The 21,719-nt window shown below is 38.9% G+C and overlaps 1 protein-coding gene across 8 annotated transcripts in view; it reads left to right on the top strand.

Annotated features, from left to right (window-relative positions):
• Positions 1-21,719, top strand: part of TUT7 (terminal uridylyl transferase 7) — a 66,497-nt gene that overhangs the window by 19,681 nt on the left and 25,097 nt on the right. For 7 of the 8 annotated variants that reach the window (XR_004443395.1, XM_033236907.1, XM_033236910.1 and 4 more), the window contains exons 11-17: positions 6,457-6,609; positions 9,429-9,609; positions 10,992-12,064; positions 12,467-12,617; positions 15,255-15,341; positions 15,865-15,965; positions 17,658-17,715. Coding sequence is in view for 7 of the 8 variants with exons in the window: in XM_033236907.1 (XP_033092798.1) it covers positions 6,457-6,609; positions 9,429-9,609; positions 10,992-12,064; positions 12,467-12,617; positions 15,255-15,341; positions 15,865-15,965; positions 17,658-17,715 (1,804 nt within the window). In the remaining variant the exon portion in view is untranslated. Of the gene's footprint in view, positions 1-6,456; positions 6,610-9,428; positions 9,610-10,417; positions 10,581-10,991; positions 12,065-12,466; positions 12,618-15,254; positions 15,342-15,864; positions 15,966-17,657; positions 17,716-21,719 lie in introns of all 8 variants that reach the window. The other variant, XM_033236912.1, reaches the window with a different exon arrangement.

A 21,719-nucleotide genomic window follows, 5' to 3' on the forward strand; every position in this document is an offset into this window, starting at 1 on the left:
ATCCTGCAGGCTGAACAAATGCTAACAGGCTTTAGAGGGGAGTCAAAACTTGGAGCAAATGACCAACACAGAGTGAGTCTCCTGTTTTTCTGTAGCTCTACCCCTCAAGGCAGCTCTGATTTAAAACAAAAATCAGTCCTCTTCCTGGCCAGGTGAACCAGGGCCACCAGCAGATAAGGGGTACAGGAGGAGGAACTGAAAGGAAAGATAACAGAAGTGGAACCCTTAAAACCCTTAAAAAGAACCCTGAGTATAAAAACTCAGGATGTCTCTGGCCAACTCCTGAACCAGTTTAGTTTGGCATGAAAGGAACCCGGAAGTTGTCACTCTCATCCTCATAAGAAAAAAAAGACTGAACAAATGGAAAATCAACAGTCCTTTTTGGATCCATCAGATAGTTGATGTCATGGGCAAACCACTGCCCCCAAAATTAGAGAGCAGGGTAATACAGTGAAGCACAGCTTACCAGAGCAGAAGGCCAGGAGCGGAATCCTGCCACTGAAGCCAATACTAGGGTAGAAAAATTTTAAGTGTAATTGACAAATTTCCCAAGGCTCAGTTTGGACAAGCTTGAGGGTTAAAAATTTGTCCCATGCTTAGGAGGGCTTCCTCAGACTTTTGTGTGAGTTATACCTCCAGGAATCCCACTAAGTTCTGAGGGTAAAGACCTGAGAAAAATCTCCCAGTGCTTCTGGCAGGATGAGAGGAAAGGTAGCCATTTAGAAATAATGTCCAGAGCATTCTTTTATTATTGAAAACCTGCCCTCCAGAGGTACTATTTCACTGAAGCCTAACCACCTTGGGTTTTACTAGCCAGGAGAAGGGAGGTACCTAACTCCACCCCTCTAGCCTTCCTTTCTCATCTAAGTAGGGGTGGTAGTAGGAGGACTGGGAAATACTTAGGAAGGTCACAGTCTAGGGGCACAGGCTCACTAAAAGACTGAGACCTAATCTTAGGACTATACAGTGTTTCCCCTCTCCAGGAATCACAAGGTCTGAACTACAAGTCTCAGACCTTTTGTAAGAAGTCTTTAGGGAAACACAAAGGCAACAAGGGAGACAAAAACAAGGACACCAGAGGAAGTTTCAGCCACGACAACTGCAGAAAACAGTAAACATCCTAATTCCTAGCCAGATAAACAAAACCTCATTCTAAAAGCCTGTTTACCCAGTACATCATGTCCGGCTTTCAACAAAAAATTACAAAGCATGCTAAATGGCAAAAAGCACAGTTTGAAGAGACAGCATGTATCAGAACTTAACTTGGATATGACAGAAATGTTGAAATTGTCAGACCAGTAATTTAAAATAATAATATGCTAAAAGCTGTAATGGAAAAAATGGACAACATGCAAGAATAAATGGGTAATATAAGCTGAGAAGTGAAAACTCTAAAAAGATTTAAAAGGAAATGCTAGAAATCCAAAAAATTGTAACAGAAATGAATAATGCCTTTGGTCTCATTAGTCGACTAGACATAGCCAGGAAAAATTAGTGAATTTGAAGTGATAGCAACAGAAAATTCTCAAACTGAAAAGTAGAGAGGAAAAAGGAGGAGAATACCTAAGAACTGGGTCAGTTAGTCAAGATTGAAACGTATGTATAATGGGAAGACCAACAGGAGAAGAAAGAGAAAAAAGAACAGAAGAAATAGTTGAAGGACTAATGACTGAGAATTTTTCAAAATTTTAATGCCAGACTCCTAAACCAGGCCTGTGTGGGTCAGACTGAATATAGTTAGGAGCCAAGGTTTAAAGAACTGATCCAAGATCTGAGCCACAGTGTACTGGAGGTGGGATAATTTCCAGTTTGCCTAAACAAGTTAATTACCTGCTGCTAAAACAAAAACACTTTTTGGAGTAAAATAAATGATTCAAAATTTTAATAATATAATATTTACAATGTCTAAAATACAATCCAAAATTGCTAAAAAAGAGTCGAGAAAGTGAGACCTACTCTCAAAGGAGAAGAAAATGAACAAAGGCAAACTCCAGGATGACCCAGATGCAACCGTCAAAGACATTAAAGCAGTTATTATAGCTATGCTTCATGACAGAGGAAATAATACACTTGGAATAAATGAAGAGATAGGGAATGTCAGCTAGAGAAGTAGGGAATATTCGAAGAACCAAATGGAAATTTTGTCTGAGTGGACAAACAGAAAACACTCAAATGTTAGACCTAAAACCAGTGATATCAGTAATCACCTTAAATATTGATAGACTAAATATCCCCACTAAAAAGCATAGATTACCAGAATTTATTTATTTATTTTTAACTTTCAGGTTCAAGGTACACATGCAGGCTTGTTATACAGGTAAACTCATGTCACGGGTTTGTTAGACAGATTATTTTATCACTCAGGTACTAAGCCTAGTTCCCAATAGTTTTTTTTTTTTTTTTGCTCCTCTCCCTCCTTCTACCCTTAACCTTCAAGTAGGCCCCAGTGTCCGTTGTTCCCTTCTTTGTGTCCATGAATTCTCATTATTTAGCTCCCATGTATAAGTGAGAACTTGTGATATTTAGTATTTGGTTTTTTGTTCCTGCGTTAGCTTGCTAAGGGTAATGGCCTCCAGCTCCATCCATGTACCTGCAAAAGACATGATCTTGGTTTTTTTATGGCTGCATAGTATTCCACGGTGTATATGTACCATAGTTTCTTTATCCAGTATATCACTGATAGGCATTTAGGTTGATTCCACATCTTTGCTGTTGTGAATAGTGCTGCAGTCAACATTCGCATGCATGTGTCTTTATGGTAGAATGATTTCTATTTCTCTGGGTATATACTCAGAAATGGGATTCCTGGGTTGAATGGTAGTTCTGCTTTTAGCTCTTTGAGGAAAGTGTTTCCTTTTTGCTGCAACCTTGCCAGCATCTGTTTTTTTTTTTTTTACTTTTTAATAGTAGCCATTCTGACTGGTGTGAGATGATATCTCATTGTGGTTTTGATTTGTGTTTCTCTAATGATTGGTGATGTTGAGCTTTTTGCATATGCTTGTTGGCCGCATGTGTGTCTTCTTCAGAAAAGCGTCTGCTCATGCCCTTAGCGCAAACTTTTTAAAGGGGTTGTTTCTTTTTTTCTTGTAAATTTGTTAAGTTCTCTATAGATGCTGGATATTAGACCTTTGATGTATGGTGTGCAAAAATTGTCTCCCATTCTGTGGGTTATCTGTTTGCTCTGTTGACAGGGCTGTGCAAAAGTTCTTCATTTTAACTAGATCCCTTTCGGAATGAATTTTAAAAGCAAGACTATATTCTGTCTGGAAGAAATAAATTAAAATGTAAAGACTTATAGGTTAAAAGTAAATGGATGGCAAAAGATATAAGTTGTAACCAAACGAGAGAGGCTGTGTTAATATCAGGTGAGATGGATTTCAAGCGAACAGAACATGCCAAAGACAAAAGGGACATTTTGTTAGGGTAGGGTCAATTCATTGGGAAGACCAAACAATCGTAAATGTTTGCACCTATTAAGAGAGCACCAAAATACATGAAGTAAAAGCTGCTGGAATCTATTCTACCATGAGACAAGGAGACTTTAACAGCCTTCATCAACTGACTGTGTTAGCTAAGCAAAAAATCAGTATAGGCAGTATAAACTGATAGACAATACCGATTGCCTTGACCTAATTGATATTGATAAAATACTATACCCAAAAACTGGATAATACATATTTTTTTCAAGTCCATATGGTACATTCATCAAGGTAGACTACATGCTGGTTCTTTTTGTTCTTTTGATTTAAGAAACAAGATTCCACTGTGTTGCCCAGGCTGGTCTCAAACTCCTGGGCTCAAGTGATCCTTCTGTCTTGGCCTCCCAGAGGAAGGCCTATGCTGGTTCTTAAAATAAGTCATAGTACATTTGAAAGGATTCTATAGATTAAGGAGGAATTCAAGTGGGAAATTATAACATCTTTTGAACTAAATAATAATAAAAATATAAGATATCTTAGCTTGGCATAGTGGCACACACCCTAGTCCCGGCTACTCAGGAGGCTGAGATGAGAGGATTGCTTGAGCCCAGAAGGTCGAGGCTGCAGTGAGCTATGATCACACCACTGCACTCCAGTCTAGACAACAGAGCAAGACCCCATCTCAAAAAAAAAAAAAAAAATACAAGATATATAAAATTTGTCAGATACAGCTAAAATAGTGTGCATAGGGCAAGTTTTAGATTTAAATGCTTAAATTCAAAGAGAAAGGTCTTCAGTGACCTAAAGGTCCACCTCAAAAAGCTGGAAACCAAACTGGGTCAAAGACCTAAATGTAAAAGTTAAAAACTCTGAAACTCCCAGAAGAAAACCTGGGGAAAAACCTTTTCAGAAAGGATTTCTTAAAATACGACAAGTATAAACCATATCAATAAAGAAGAACATTAAGAACTTCAACTTTATCGAATTCTAAAACTGCAGCTCTTCAGAAAACATCACTAAATAAATAAAAAGGCCAGCTACCCCGTTGAGAAACATCTTGAATACATACATCCAACCAAGAAACAATCACTACGCCTAATATTTTCAAAGTGTTTTCTGTGGAAGACTAGTTCAGTCTGTCAGCAAATCTTTACTGAGCAGTTACCATGGCCAGGCACTAACAATTCTGGGGGTTACTGTTAAAAGTGGTGAACGGGGCCAGGCATGGTGGCTCATGCCTGCAATCCCAGCACTTTGGGAGGCCAAGGCGGGTGGATCACCTGAGGTCAGGAGTTCGAGACCAGCCTGGCCAACATGGTGAAACCCCATCTCTAAAAAAGAGATTTATATATCTCTAAAAAATATGTGTAAGAATTAGCCAGGCATGGTGGCAGGCACCTGTAATCCCAGCTACTTGGGAGGCTGAGGCAGGAGAATTGCTTCAACCCAGGAGGTAGAGGTTGCAGTGAGCCAAGATCGTGCCACTGCACTCCAGCCTGGGCGACAGAGTGAGACTCTGCCTCAGGAAAAAAAAAAAGGAAGTGGTGAACAAAACATAATCCTTGCCTTTGAATTTATGCATCCACTGGGGGCAAGAGACTAATAAATGTATATGCAGTGGTGGTACTTTCTCTGAGGAAAAATAAACCAGGGTAAGGAGGACAGAGAATGATAAATGTGGAGCTCCTTAGAGAAAATGTTTGAGCAGAGCTGAATCAAGTGAGGAAGAATGAGTCATACTCTCTGTCACTTTGTTAGGGGGAAGAGCATTTTAAGCAGAGGGAATACCAGGTGTCATCTCTGAGTCAAGAAGATAGAAGAATCAGAGAAGTAGAAAAGGGCCAGGTTACTCAGGCCCTGGAAAGGAATGCATGAGTGATTAGAAGGATCACTCTTCTAAACCAATGAAGTAGCCCATTTGGTATAAAAATACATTTGGGAGATGTGATGTCACATCCATACTCCATCCCGTATTATTTTGTTCATTAACCTGTTTTTTGTTTGTTGTTTGTTTTTTGTTTTTGTTTTGAGATGGAGTTTCGCTCTTGTTGCCCAGGCTGGAGTGCAATGGCACCATTTCAGCTCACCACAACCTCTGCCTCCCAAGTTCAAGCGATTCTCCTGCCTCAGCCTCCCGAGTACCTGGGATTACAGGCATGCGCCACCACGCCCAGCTAATCTTGTATATTTAGTAGAGATGGGATTTCTCCATGTTGGTCAGGCTGATCTCAAACTCCCAACCTCAGGTGATCTGCCCACTTCGGCCTCCCAAAGTGCTAGGATTACAGGCGTGAGCCACCACGCCTGGCCTGTTCATTAACCTGTTTTAAAGGCTGTGATGAATCCCATCATACAATGAAGAAACCTGTTCAGCTCTGTTTGACATTCCACGAGCCTTTTCAGCCGGACCATTTTCTTTTGCATTAACATTCATTAATAGCACGTAAAATGTACTTTGAAAATGTCCAGCATAACCAGAATTAATAGTATTTAAAATTATTTTCTAATTAACTGGATCTAGTTCTTGTAATTTTCATTTTCTAGCAATATGGTTGTATTTATTAAGCAGTTACTATGTGCTGTATGCTACAAGCAGATACTACATCTATCTGAGTGCCTTATGGTCATTTTTTAAATATCATAACCATCCCATGAAGGAAGTCCTAGTGTTACCCTTTTTAAAGGAACCTGAGGCCTACAGAGAGTAAGTACCTTACCCAAGATCGTACAGCTAGTATATGAAGGAGCTGAGATTTGGGACCAGGCAGTTTTACTTCAGAACCCATGACGTCAGCCACTAGGCCATTTTGCCTACTCTTAGAATATTTACTGAGGAATTATTTCACAAAGTCACCATTCCTTTAGCAAATCAAAGCCTTGTTTTTTACTTTTAAAAATATTTTTAAATGTATAGATGCTAATTATATCTTTTGTATTTTTGAGGAGCTCTGAGTATTTTTTTATTCCAAGATTAGTAGGCTATGTTTGATATAAAATTATTTCTATCTTATTTTAGCATGTGTCTAATTTTTCCTAGATTGAAGGATTCTCATTAAGCAAACTGGGGAATTTCAACCTTAAAGACATTGAAACAGATGTTGTGATCTGGGAATATACGAACAGTGCTGCAGGGGATACAGACACAGCCAAAGAAGAGGCATCCAGAGAAACGCCCATTAAAAGGGGACAGGTCTGTTCTCGTTTGTTTCTAGTTGTCAATTTCAATTGCCAATTGTGAAGTTTGTGGATTAGTCGGCCTTGTCTTCTTTCCTTAACTATCTTAACTATTTCATGGCTCTTTCGTTTGCCAGTCTGTTTAGTACCTTGAATCAACAAGTAATGAGAAAAGGTTTAAAAAAAAGTTAGATCACTAAATCCACAGTTACTTATGTAGTTTCTTTGTGCCGGGTCCTTTGAAAGAGACTCAGAATTCAAAGGTAAATCCGTATCTATCCACAAAGAGCTTAGTCTTAGGTGGTATTATGAGGTTTAAATGTATGAAAGGTTAACTAGTTTTCAGTTACTAAAATTACAACGAATGCATATATGATTTAATGTACTGGTCCCATACTGTTGGGGGTGGGCAAGGGAATTTATGCACAAGAAAAGAATAGCCATTAGAATTTCAAACAAAAATCTCTGCAATGTCATGATCCTAGTAATAAAATAAGATTCTCTCCCAATAGGTGAAAGACCCCTGATCTTCCCATTACCTTTTGGGGTAAATTGACAGTAATATCCACAAAATTCTTGGATTCGAATCCCAGCTCTATACAAACAAGTCATGTCACTCCTCCAGTTCATGTTTTACTCATGCCTAAAATGAGGAGTTAGTGGTGAATCAGATTTTCCAGTTGTGTTTTCTAGAATCCTTGAATACTGGGAGGAGGAGGAGAGGGGTGGTTCCACCCTACCCTGCTGCCACCAGAACCACTTTTATCTGTGTCTTATTTGGAGTCTGTAGTGGAGAAGAGTATAGGCTGCGGAGCCAGAATGTGTGAATTTGTATCCCAGCTCGCCCACTTCCCAGCTGTGTGTCCTTGGGCAAGTGACTTAGCCTTTCTGTGCACCAGTTTCCTCCCTACTCATGGGGATAATATTGGTACCCTCTCATAGGGTTACTTACAGAATGCTTAACTCAGTGCCAAGCATGTGGTGAGCACTCAGTAAATGTTAGCTGCTATTCTTACTTTATTTGAAAAAGAAAATGTTCTCTGCTTTAAAGAAAACCAGTTTAAGTTCCTGTAGTCTAGCTATTTCAAAGGTCTCTCCAGTTTCATGGTACGGTATGATCGAGTCATTTCAGTGAGATGCTTAAAAATCCTTTTTAATGCTGCTATGGATAAAGAGGTAAAATGGAATACTACTTAAAATTTCTGGGGGGTTTATTTGTGTCCTCAAACTGTAGTGTTTGGGACCTAAACAACTTCCATTTTTAATCAGTTCTGCCTTGTAAAACCACCAGATGACTTTATATTACTTGACAGAACCTTTGTGGTTGAGAAAAATATACCACTGGTTTTGAAGTTTAATAAAGTATGATTGGAGACAAATTTGTGCACCTTGGAGGAAATTACTTTTCTTCAGTGTGAATTGTAGGAAAAGTTATTGCTGTAAATCCATTTAATGCTTTATTTTTACATTTTTATGTTATTTGGAAAGATTAATCATGCTGCCACTTCTGAAATAAAGTGAGCTCCAGACACTATGGGGTTGCATATGGTGTGCACTGTACTGAGATCAGGAGACATTGAGACATTGTTCTCATTCGGCCGCTACCGGGCAGTGCAACCTTCTGACAAGCCATGGGCACTCGTGGGGCTTCAGTTCCTTCTCTTGTCATATACAGGAGTTGAACTAGATTACCTCTTAAGAGCATCTTACAGTTGTGACATTGTGTTTCAGTGATATATGGATTTCTTGTACTTAAAAAGGCTATACCTACGTGAAAAAATACAGAGAGCAACCAAGTCTGCCGGATGCTTTCCCTTGTTTCTGATTTAATCCTCATAACTATCCTGTGTTATAGGTGGTATCATCCCTACTCTGCAGATAATGATAGCGACCATTTTTTGAACACTGTGTGCCAGGCACTGTGCTAAGCACTTTACAGACACTATCTCACTCAGTCCTCCCAACAACCCTATGAGGTGGGTACTGTTATCCCCATTTTTCAGATGAGGAAACCCAGGCTTAGACAGATTATAGACCTTGACCCGGATCATACACGGCTAGTACATGGCAGAGTTTGGATTTCAAATCTCAGCTTGTCCCAATCCAAAGCCAGTTCTCTTAGCCACTGTGTTGTGCTACCAGTCTGAGAATGAAAAAGCTAAGTCACAGAGCAATTAATAAGAGATATGACGTGGCAGAATCTCTATTTGGGCCCGTATTTTCCCCTATCCTAAGTAATATGTACTTTCTAATATATTACATCACAGTTATGTTCCAACTTGTCGGAAGTCTGTAACTGTAAAACCAGTGTCAATCTCTGATGGCAAGAGTTATTTGACTTTAAAAATCAGTGGCCACTGACAGAGTCAGTGTGCTTATGTAGCTTCTCGGGGCAGTGAGAGGAGTGTTTTTCCTTTTTCTCTATGCCTTTAGCTACTGTCCATTTTTGTGTGTCTGTGACTATAAAGGTGCCTCCAGCAGCAGTAACAGGAAGAGTTCAGTGCTGAGAATATTAGCAACCTATGCACAGTCCTCTCCACCTGTTATTAACAGTTCAAAATTAGGAGTGCTGTCTGGTTAAATAAAACCCATCTTGTCTATTCCTGTGATAATGACTGGATTATAGCATACTCTAATCCTAATAATGCAGTGAAGTAATGCTGTTTTACCACAAACAAAATAGAAGTTAGGATTGATTTATCTAGATGAATTGTCAGGCTTATATCTTTGTTAAGGTTTTCCAGATTTTTAAAATTTGATACTTGAATGATCTTTAATTTTCCAGATTGTACTTGCATCTGAAATAACCTGTATGTTTCTCTTTGCTATTAATAGGTGTCATTAATATTGGATATGAAACACCAGCCTTCAGTACCAGTTGGGCAGCTCTGGGTGGAATTGCTGCGATTCTATGCTTTAGAATTTAATGTGGCTGATTTAGTGATAAGTATTCGTGTCAAAGAATTGGTATCTCGGGAATTGAAGGATTGGCCCAAAAAGCGCATTGCCATTGAAGGTATCTCAAAATGTTTATCTTATTCCCCCCGACTCTTTTTTTAAAGGGACCAGTCTAACAGCATGCTTTTTATTTCAGTCTCTTTTCAGCTCCCACAAGTAAGGTAGGCCTGCCCTCAAAGGGAAATAAATAGTTAGAATCTTGCATGTGTTACTGTGGGTCATTTCAAGGAATCAAACTGGTTTCACCCTGGGTTTTTAAAGTATAAACAACTTGAATAACGGCTGGCTGAGTCCTTGCTTTCTTTGTAGATTGCTTAACCACTTAAATGCCTAAAGTATGTTTTTCACAGTGATGTGTAAATCCCCCTTTCCTCTTTACCATTCTCACCTCTAGATTTTTAAATTCAGTCCATTTGTGGATTGTTGAAGTTGTTTAGTTTTGCAAAGGTGAGGACAATACTTTTTCTCGTCAAAAATGTCATTCTCCATTGGATTCCTCTCCAGTAGAGAGAATGAGTAGTTATTTTTGACATATCTACAGTAACATTTAGAACTTACTCATAAAAACACATTTTTAGTGAAGGCTCATTTAACTGAAATCACTTTATCAAAGACACACTGATGTGCCCTGTAGATACCATTAAATGAACTAGCTCTTCTCAGCTTTGCAAAGTCAGGAGGTTGAAACCCCTCTAGAAATCTTAATTCTCCTCCTTTAAATAATTTAAAGAACCTCCTAAATGGAATTCTCTTATTTTTGCTTGATTTTTTTTCAAGCTTTATGTTGCATAAGAGGGTTTTTTGCATTTTGCATAAATTCTGTGTGCAGTCATGGGGATCTCACATTTTTAAACCCTCCCCTGCAGTTTCTGTGGCTCAGCTCTTCTGGCCAATTGCCTAACCTGCTGGAGTTCTAGGGGAGGAGAAAAGATTGAGAGAAGTGGTGTCTCCTCCTGGTGCCTCCCTCTCACCCCTGAAATTCAGTCCAGCCAATTCAGTGATGGGGCTTCCCAGGGCAGAAGAGTGGAGGTAAGCTCGATAAACCGCAGGGCCTGACTGAGTGGGGAGGCAGAGCACTCAGCAGCAGAGCCTTGTGGGAAGCTCTTCCTTCCCAAGGGCCTGAGAGCCACGCTGATAACATCTTTTCTACCTCCACAGTCACAGAGCACAGTAGGGAGAAGGGGTACTAGTTCTGAACAGAATGGCTTCCCTTCATAGAGCAGATGTTTCAGAAAATATTGCTTTTTGTTCTTAAATTCTATTTTCTTACTCCCCATCCCCAGTTTTTTTTTTTTTTTAAGGCCTGTAAAATACAAGATAAATTTTACTGTTGTTTGTTGTCTGTTTTTATCTGCAGCAGGCTAAGTTTTAAAACATGAAATACAGTAGTATATGAAGAGATGGATTTTTTCTTTCTTTTTTTTTTTTTTTTTATTACAGATCCCTACTCTGTTAAAAGAAATGTGGCAAGAACCCTAAATAGTCAACCTGTGTTTGAATATATACTTCACTGTTTAAGGACAACATACAAGTATTTTGCTCTTCCACACAAAGTTACAAAATCCAGCCTTCCAAAGCCTCTGAATGCAGTTACATGTGTTTCAGAAGTCATAAATCATGATCCAGATGTGCAAACAAAAGATGATAAGCTTAAAAACTCAGTTTTGGCTCAAGGTCCTGGTGCTACCAGTTCAGCTGCAAATACCTGTAAGGTACAGCTACTTACTCTTAAAGAGACTGCTGAAAGCTTTGGAAGTCCACCAACAGAAGAAATGGGAAATGAACACATCAGGGTCCACCCTGAAAACTCAGACTGTATCCGAGCAGATGTTAACTATGATGATTACAAGGATGATAAAGTACACCATCAAGAAACAGGAAGGAAAAATGAGAAAGAGAAAGTTGGTAGGAAAGGCAAGCATCTGTTGGCTGTTGATCAGAAACGTGGAGAGCATGTTGTCTGTGGCAGCACACATAATAATGAGTCAGAGATCTCTTTGGATTTAGAAGGCTTCCAAAATCCTACAGCCAAAGAGTGTGAGGGACTTGCTACTTTAGATAATAAGGCTGATCTTGATGGAGAAATTGTAGAAGGTACTGAGGAACTAGAAGGCTCTCTAAACCACTTTACCCACTCAGTACAGGGCCAGATTTCAGAAATGATTCCCTCTGATGAAGAGGAGGAGGAAGACGAAGAAGAGGAGGAGGAAGAAGAACCTAGACTCACCGTTAACCAAAGGGAAGATGAAGATGGCATGGCTAATGAAGATGAATTAGACAACACCTACACGGGATCAGGGGATGAGGATGCCCTATCTGAAGAGGATGATGAGTTAGGTGACCCTGCTAAGTATGAAGACGTGAAAGAATGTGGAAAACATGTAGAAGGAGCTCTCCTAGTGGAACTTAATAAAATAAGTCTTAAGGAAGAAAATGTATGTGAAGAAAATTCACCTGTGGATCAGTCTGATTTTTTTTATGAATTCAGTAAACTTATCTTCACCAAAGGAAAGGTAATCAGTACCACCACTAGTCGTATATGGAACTAGGAGACTTTAAGGAATTTGAATGCATTTAATTTCAATTTTTATATACTAGGTGTTTTTCTATTTTGGTAGTGTTTAACAAGTTGGCCTTTCATTCTGATATGACTGCTCGCTCTCCTTTCCTCCTTAAGACTCATGAGAATTAGCAGAGGAAGGGAATGCTATTAGTAGTGAAAATAACTACCTCGTTCTCCTAATGATACCATAGGATGTCCCCAACTCTCAGATCATTTGAGCGGACGCATGTTACATTTTCATTTCCTTTGGAAAGTGAATAGGAGACTTATGTACTTTTAAAACATGATTCCAGACTCCTTTATTTGGCAAATAAAGTGTTAAGTCTTGTTTTGCTTTGCCATATTCCTACAGTCTCCTACGGTAGTGTGCAGTTTATGCAAACGAGAGGGTCATCTAAAGAAGGACTGTCCTGAAGACTTCAAAAGAATCCAGCTAGAACCTCTGCCACCGTTAACACCCAAGTTTTTAAATATCTTAGATCAAGTCTGTATCCAGTGTTATAGTAAGTTATTCACATTTCTTTTGATTTGTCAAAATATTAAATTGACATTTACTCGAGTCTTTAGAATCACTATCCTATTTAGGACTCTAAACATTAATAGGGAACAAGTCTATTCCATTCTCCATTGTATCCACAAGTGTTCCATGTCATGTCTGTTCTGTTTGGGACATGCAATAATTGTCAAAGAAAGATGAGGAAAGATGCAGGGAGGATCTTTTTCATTTTTTATTTTTTTAATTTTTTGAGACAGGATCTCACTCTCTCACCCACACTGGAGTGTAGCAGAGCAGTCATGAGTCACTGCAGCCTCGACCTCCCAGACTAAAGCGATCCTCTCACCTCAGCCTCCCAAGTAGCTGAGAGCACAGATGCATGCCACTATGCCTGACTAATGTTTTCATTATTTGTAGAGACACAGTTTCCCTGTGTTACCCAGGCTAGTCTTGAACTCCTGGGCTCAAGCAAGTGGAGGATCTTTTATTTTTCTTTTAATGTCAAGTGTCTTCTGTATTTTCTTTTATTAACAGCATAGTTGTTGCATCAAGATACATAGCAATCACAGCAGGTTTCTTTTTTTGGAGGGTGATAGGGAGACAGGGTCTTGCTCTGTCCACCAGACTGGAATGCTGTGGTGTGATATCAGCTCTCCACAGCCTCTAACTCCTGGGTTCAAGCAATTCTTCTGCCTCAGCCACCCAAGTAGCTGGTATTACAGGCGTGCATCACCACACCCAGCTCATTCTTATACTTTTTGTAGATACAGGGTTTCACCATGTTGGTCAGGCTGGTCTCAGACTCCTGACCTCAAGTGATTCACACAGCTCCGTCTCCCAAAGAGCTAGGATTACAGACTTGAGCCATGGCACTCGACCTGCAGGTTTCTCTTTAAAGCTTAGTATTAAATATTAAATATCTTTCCCCATTTAAATTTTCCATTACTCTGCCAAGAAAAATTTTTTTTGTTTGTTTTGAGACAAAGTCTAGCCCTGTCACCCAGGCTGGAGTGCAGTGGTGCGATCTCAGCTCACTGCAGCCTCCGCCTCCTGGGTTCAAGCAGTTCTCCTGCCTCAGCCTCCTGAGTAGCTGGGATTACAGTCATGCACCACCATGCCCGGCTAAATTTTTTTTTTTTTAAATAGAGATAGTGTTTCACCATATTGGCTAGGCAGATCTCAAACTCCTGACCTCCAGTAATCCGCTCGCCTCGACCTCCCAAAGTGCTGGGATTACAGGCGTGAGCCACTGCGCCCGGCCAAAGTTTAAAATTCAAGTTACTTGAAGCCTGGACACACGTCCCTGGCTAGCTGGGCTATGTAAAGGTTGGTGGCATTATTCCTCCTGCTGTGTAAGCAGATCCAGGCCCCAGAAAGAAGGGACCAGGTTATATAATAGTTTTTGAAAAGTTTGTTACAAAAATGGATGGCCTGTTATAAGCCAGGATACAAAGTAAGGATGAGGATAAGGGAGGGACATTTTCTGAAGAGTCTCAGTTCATAATTTACCCAAAATGGTTGGAAGAGAGGGTAGAATCTCAATATGAATTTCAAAATACTGTCTGTGAGGGGCCAGAAGTTGCCTTGCTGAGGATCTTTGTAGGCCTTAAAATAAGAGTACTAGCATTTCCCAACTGGCATCCTTGGAAATGTTTTTCTAGATGCAGTGAATACTATTTCATCACCAGAAGTATACCCAGGCCAAGTAGGGAATCATGCCACACACTCCCTTCTCTCTTAGGGACGGTCGATCTCCTTTAGAGATTTCCAGGACACATTAGCATAATGAAGGTACCTGAGAAATATTATTTCTAAAATGTGAACATAGAATACTTTTTGAGTAACACTAATGAAGAGCCTACATAACAGCCCTTTAAGGAACACGAGTTTGGGGAAGCATTGGTGTAGAGAGGCTTAAAGTTTTACAAAAAGAAAACATTTCAAGGAGAGATGTTCAGCTGCTTAAAATGAAGGAGCTTGTTTCACATGGCTTCATCGTAAGGTGTTCACCTGTGCCAGAAGACACATGTTCTTCACCAGTGCTTTTTTTTTTTTTTTGAAACTTTTTTTTTTTTTTTTTTGATATTATGAGCTGTGAAAAAACTAGGTTCTCCTTAGGGAAAAAAAATACATGCAAATGCTCACAAACTTTTAAATTCCCACTTTAATGGGGTAGGGATCCCTGAAGGCCCTTTCTGTAACCCTGGTGTCGTTCAGGAAACCCAGGTGGAGATCCCTGTTTAAATTACTTTCCATTTCAAGAGCACTTCTTAGATTCTTTAAAAAGGGATATTTTAAATTTTACATTACTGTTAAAAAATTAGCCAGGTATGGTGGTACATGCCTGTAGTCCCAGCTACTCGGGAGGCTGAGGTGGGAGGATGGCTTGAGCCTGGGAGGCAGAGGTTGCAGTAAGCTAAGAACACACTACTTCACTGCAGCCTGGCCAACAGGGCCAGACCTTGTCTCAAAAATAAAAAACAAATTTTACCTTGTTAATGCTGTCTACTGAGAAGATACAACAATTTAGGAATTTTAAAATTTAAGCTTATAAGTTTTATTTTCTAAAAAATAATTTTTTTCAGCTTTTTCGAAGAGCATCAACAGTCTTATTTTGTCAATATGTCTGTTTATCTTTAAACAGAGGATTTTTCTCCAACAATTATAGAAGAACAGGCTCGTGAACATATTCGGCAAAACCTAGAAAGTTTCATAAGACAAGACTTTCCAGGTAAATGATTTATTTTTTATTTTTAAGAAAAGTACTGTGACTTTTCTTCCAAATGAGTTCTTGTGTTATAAGCACACTGATTTTGAGAATCAGGGTTTCCGTTGTTTTGTGATATACCCAGGATGGTCCTTGGTCTGCCAAATCCTCGTTTACCAACAGAAACAGTATAGGGTTTATTCTAGCGAGTGCCTAGTGAATTTCATTGAATGCTGTGTTTAGAGTCAAAGTTAAGCTTACATTATTAAATATTTTGAGGTGATCTAACATTTTCCTTGAAATGTCTTTGCATTTAAGAATAAAGAAGCACCTGGTAATCTTTCTTGCCATATACAGCTTGTATGTAAGGGAAGCTTTGAGAGAAAAAGATTTTAGAATAAATGCCCAGTTAATCAGAGAGCATAAGTGTGAGATTAACATAGGATAGTTAAACAACTGGGTATGTTTGATTCATGAGAGGGCCATTTTGATCAAAAATTAAATGTACTCAGGTAATTAGTTATTACTTTTCATATATCCCTAACAGGAACTAAATTGAGCCTGTTTGGCTCCTCCAAAAATGGATTTGGGTTCAAACAGAGTGACCTTGACGTCTGTATGACAATTAATGGACTTGAAACTGCTGAGGTACAGTGACCACATAAAACTTCCATTTGCTGTGGCAGTGTGATTTAACCAATCTAGACTGACATGACAGCTTGGTATTTTCCAAATTGATCAGGGCATACCATATAGAGTGTGCTGTTTGGCACAGTCTCTGGCCAAATACATTAAGAAGCTTAGAAAGGTTGTGAGGAATGTGAGGAGTAGAAAGGTTATACTTTCACCCTGTAGCAAAAGTGGATTGGAAAGTGATGCCTGGGAATTCTACATAGCCAAACCAATCTCTCCAGTGTCCCATTGGCTTGGCTACTGTGCTGACTTGGATCACACACCCACATGAGGTTATCTATAAAGTTTATTACCAGACAGGCAGTGTGGTAAATGATAAGAGTACTTAACCTTATAGTCCAGAGACCTGGATTTGAGACAAACTTGGTTTCATCAGTACCTAAACATGTGGTCTTTGGTAAATAATCGATAAAGTATAATATCTGTTCCTCCTGCCTCTGCTAATTTTTGTACACATTATCATGGATCATGTGGGTCAGGAGTCAACAAACGATGGCCCTTGGGCTAACTTCACCCCCTACTGCCTGTTTTTGTAAATAAAGTTTTATTGGAACAGAATCACACCCATTCACAAATGTAATGTCTATGGCTGCTTTCACTTTGTAAGTGCAGAGTTTAGTAGTTGTAAGAGACCATATGGCACGCAAAGCAAAACAAGCTTGCCAGCCCCTGGGATATCTGAAGGCATTTATAAAATATAAAATGCTATATAAAGGTATAAAGTCTGGGAAGTGCTGAGTCCCTATTCTTTTAAATCCTTAACAGCAGTCCAAATGCTCGATATCCAAATGAATGATGCTGCTGTTGCTGAAAACCTTTTTATACCTTTTCTTAGTTTCAAGTCTTTCTATTTTGAGGATGTATCTGATTTGGGAAAATAGTCAAAAGCAATCTAGCCTGAATTTGAATAAAGTATATAAGCAAGATTGGCTCAACATATGGAATGACCCTATCATACATCCTCAAGGTTTATTTATTTATTTACTTTTTTACATGACTTATAAACTAGTTTTGAGAGCATTTCTAAAGTAACATTCTAAGTATGTTCTGGGATTTTTATAACCATCAAAAAGGCATATGTTGATAGAGTCAGCCCAGATGTTTTAAAGAATGATTTATTTGAGATACTATTTGTATTTGCTGTATGACTTTAGTTATATACATTATAATTCTGGCTAGTCCTGTAGGGAAATAATTTGAGCTTAATCACTCTCCACAGCAATTCATCAACTCTTAAACTCTAATGAAGGTCTACTTAGAATAAATGAGCTGGGGCACAGAAGCCTCCTCTTGTCTATTCTGGGACATGGGGTACATCCGAGTAATATTACGTGGAGGGGAAGAAATGAAGGTCCTCAGCCATGGTTCAGAGACGTTTTTGGAAGCCCTGGGTCCATAGACTTCCTGACTGAGTTTAGCCTTTGTTGCAAACCCAAAAATAATTAGGAAGTAGTGTATTTAGTGGTTTTTGTGCCCTCAGGTTATTTCATGTGAATACTGACTCTAATACCCAACTAGAAAGGAAAAATATATATATAGACTGACTTGAAATTAATTACATTATTTCTGAAGGTAATGGAAACTATAGCCAGTTTCAGAACCTGTCTTCCAGTTTTGGTTAAGATCTTTGTGCCTTCTTTGTTGCAGGGATTGGACTGTGTCAGAACTATTGAAGAATTAGCAAGAGTCCTCAGAAAACATTCAGGTACCTCTGTAAACTTTTTCTAAAAATATTTCTGACTTTTAATTAGTGTTTTATATAGTCTTCCCTCAGTATCCATGGGGTGTTAGTTCCAGGCCCACCCATCGCCCCTCACCCCTCCCTTCCCCAGCAAATAAAAAAAATCCCTAGATACTCAAGTTCCTTATATAAAATGGCAGATATACCTAATGTAAATGACGAGTTAATGGGTGCAGCACACCAATATGGCACATGTATACATATGTAACAAACGTTGTGCACATGTAACCTAGAAAAAGTAAAATAAAAAAATAAAATAAAATGGCATAGTATTTGCATATAACCTATATACATCCTTCCATATACTTTTAGTCATCTCTGGGTTACTTCTAATATCTAATACAGTGTAAATACTGTATAAATAGTGTTATGCTGTATTTTTTATTTGTCTTACTTTTATTGTTGTATCGTTAGTTTTTTTTATTAGTTGCTTTTTTCCCTCAAATATTTTTGGTTTGTGTTTGATTGGATATGGGGATGCAGGACCGACAGACATGAAAGGCCAATTGTATTTAGAGTTTACTAATGCCATGAAGCAGTATAGTGGCTCATTCATAGAATAATTGCAATATTAATGTCTTTTTTAAATCTTGTATGCTTAAGTATGAAAGACTGAGGAATTGGTGATAATTTATGTGCATATTGTTGCCTAGCTCAGTTTTATTTCAAGACAAAGCCTACACCAGACAGGCAAGAAAGTCTGTACATTCTTTTCCTTTGTTGGCATTGTATAAGTCAAAGTGTAGGAGTTGCTGATGGTGTGAAGTGTCAAGGAAGGCACCCCAAACTGGGCTTGTGGGTTGAATTTGCAGCTGTTCTGCTCAACAAGCTGTGTGTGACCGTGAACAAGTCCTTCACTTGAAGTGATCTCTTTTTTTAAGAAATGGGATCTTGCTAGGTTGTCCAGGCTAGTCTCTGAACTCCTGGACTCAAGTGATCCTCCCGCCTTGGCCTCCCAAAGTGCTGGGATTACAGGTGTCAGCCACTATGCCTGGCCTGATCTCTTTTTTTTCATTGATAAATTGAGAAAACTGAACTGGGTAATTTCTAGAATATTTACAGCTATAAAATGTATAGATTTTGTAAACCATGCACAGAATTGAAATGCTATTAACATATCCTTTTGTTGTCATGGCAGCTGTGGATACCGTTAACAGTGAAAAATCTTCTTTTAAAATGTAGTTCAGCAAACTTCTGTGCTAAGAACTGAGACTGAAAGTGAACAATATATGGCCCCTGTCCTCAGGAACTTAAAATCCATGGTCTGTCCATGAAAAGTTTTTGTACATTTTGGTTAGGAACAGACTTTAAGTCACAGCATGAATGTGCCCTGACACCTAGACACACACATACTTTTCTTTGGTCATTGAAGTAAACATTTCCCTTAACTTGGGAATTCCACCTCTAAAGATCATGTGTTTTGTTTTGTTTTGTTTTGTTTTGAAGGTTGTGCAAAGAAACTAAAGTACTAAGTTAGCATGACTATTAATTTTTTAGTATTGAGCTAGATTTATAACTTTGTGTTTTGAAATAATTTAATTTCACATTTAAAGGAAAGCAGCAAAAGTTGCATAAAGAGTTCCACATATAGCTTTTATTCAGATCCACCAATTAACATTTTCCATATTTGATTCATCATTCCATCTTTTGCTTGCTCTCAATTTCTTCCTGTACCATTTGAGATTAAGCTGTAGACATTATGTCCTTTCCCCTAAATACCTCAGTATATATTTCCTAAGAAGGAACAATGTTAAAAACAGATCATTTTTAGATTAGAAATGACTTTAGGCACACAGATGATGTATAATAATAATGGAATGCAGATTGCCTGGAACAAGAATTTCATAACAACTAGAGAGCTATGGTTAAAACTTCGTATCTTTCAAACAGTCTCCCCAGGTATTTTATTGGGTGCCTCCTATGTGCACAGCACTGTGTTGGATACTTAGGGATGGTGGAAAAGTTAAAAAATCTGTATGTTTTTCTTTTGAAAGCTTCCATATCTTAAGAGGTAAGGTAATCTTCCAAACTATGTAACAATGTAAGGTAATATTCAGTTAAATAACTTCTAAGAAGAGAGAATGTGGGAAAGAGTTGCACAGGGGAGGTTGATGGAAGAGATGGAGGTTGCTCCGATCTCGGATGATGGTGAATACGATTTGAAAAGGATGGGAAAAGAAATCATTTCTAAGTGCATAGATGTGAATGTGAGACTGTGGGTTATTTTGGAGAGCAGTGAGAAGATTGGTACATTTGGAGATTTTCAAATGGGAAATATTAGGAAATAAGGTGAAGTCTGTAGATATTTGGAAACACTGGAGTTTCTTCAGGAGGGAAAGGACCCAATAAAAGCATAACATAAGGTTTTTAGGCAGCTGGTGTGGTGTTTTAGGGAAAGTATAATCTAGATGACAGGGCAGCAGGACCTCAGCCAGGGTGCCGCTGGTACTAACAGGAAAATGATATGAGAGATTCCAAGTGGGAAAATTTCCTAGATTTGGTACCTACAAGTAGGAAGTAAGGACTGAGGTTGATATCTGGGTATTTGAGAACCAGGAATATTTGCAGAGAACCACCTGTGTGGAAGTGTTTAGTTTGCCATGAGCATATAATCTCCAAGAGTTAACATTCCAGAAAGCAATTAGAAATATGGGGTTGCCAGTCAGAATTGAAGATGAAAGTAAAACTGTTTTTTGCGTTGAAAGCCTTGGAGAAAAAGAGAGAGATTGAGAGAAAGAGACTAGACAGAAATTAAGAAAAGAGACTGAAAAGGAACTGGGAAGATATGCTGTGAATAAATCCTAGACTTGGGAGTGTTATAATGATCAACAGTGTCAAATTCCAGAATGGGAAGGATATGAAGAAAAGGGCCCCTGTCTAATTTAGAGGTGGGATAGCAAATAGTAGGTGGAGGTTCTGGAATCAGACTCTGGTTTTAAATTCTGTCTCCCCATTGCTGGCTGTGCAATCCCAGAAAGTCACTCAGCTTCATAACAAGCACTCATTTCCTCATCTCTAAAGTGGAAATAACATTTCTATGGCATTTAAGTTTAAGAACGATAATACATTAAAGTGCAAAGCCTAGCATATTCTAAGTATTCAGCAAAATGAGCTTCCTTGCCCCCTTTCCCCATCAGATTTTCATTTCCTCTGCCACACAGATTTTTTTCCTGAAATGTCTTCTACCTACTTATTTTGTCCTGTGTTCTATGATATGATTACTATGTATCTGCTTTCTAGAAAGCAGATACTTAGCTCTCTCAGTAGAAACTCAAACTCTGACATCTCAGAATGAGCTTATCTTTCGCTTTACTGCTTCCCTTCAGCAGCAACCAACTCCATTAATCTGCCCTTCCTTCTGAATCCTCTTTCATGGTTGTTGATATTGGCATCCTTGGAATCAACAAAACGGGTGAAATGATAATTAGCCTGACCCACACTAGGTTCAGTATAAGTTGGGAGTCAGTCTTACCTAGGTTTGAATTCCAGCTCCACAATTTACCAGCTGCATATTCCTAGGCTTGTGAATCTTTCTGGGTCTCTGTTTCCTCATCTTACAGATGAGGGTGATAAACCTAAGGATGTAATGTTTATAAAGGAGTCTTACATATCCCTGTCACACATTAGGTGCTCAGGAAGTGGTAGCGCTTACTCTTAAAGCCCTAATCCTCTCTTACTAGCTCTTGCTCCCCACCTAGTTACAGATGCTCTCAAACATGCCTTGCTTCTTCTGTGTATTCCCATGCCACCATGAAAATTCACACCCAGTTATTTTTCATAAGTGGTCACCCTGCCTCTATTCCTGGTGCTTCCAGTCTGTCCACTGCCAGGGGTATTGTCTAACTAGGTATGGTCAGTGATTCCTCCCAACTTAGACCAGTTCATCGGCTCCTCTTTGACTCTAAGGATAATTCTTAGCAAAATGTGTATGTTCTGTAGTTGGGCCCTTCCCAGTTTCTCCACCATCT

Source organism: Trachypithecus francoisi, unplaced genomic scaffold, assembly GCF_009764315.1.
Source record: "Trachypithecus francoisi isolate TF-2019V2 unplaced genomic scaffold, Tfra_2.0 Lachesis_group16, whole genome shotgun sequence".
In the NCBI taxonomy this organism is placed as follows: Eukaryota; Metazoa; Chordata; class Mammalia; order Primates; family Cercopithecidae; genus Trachypithecus; species Trachypithecus francoisi.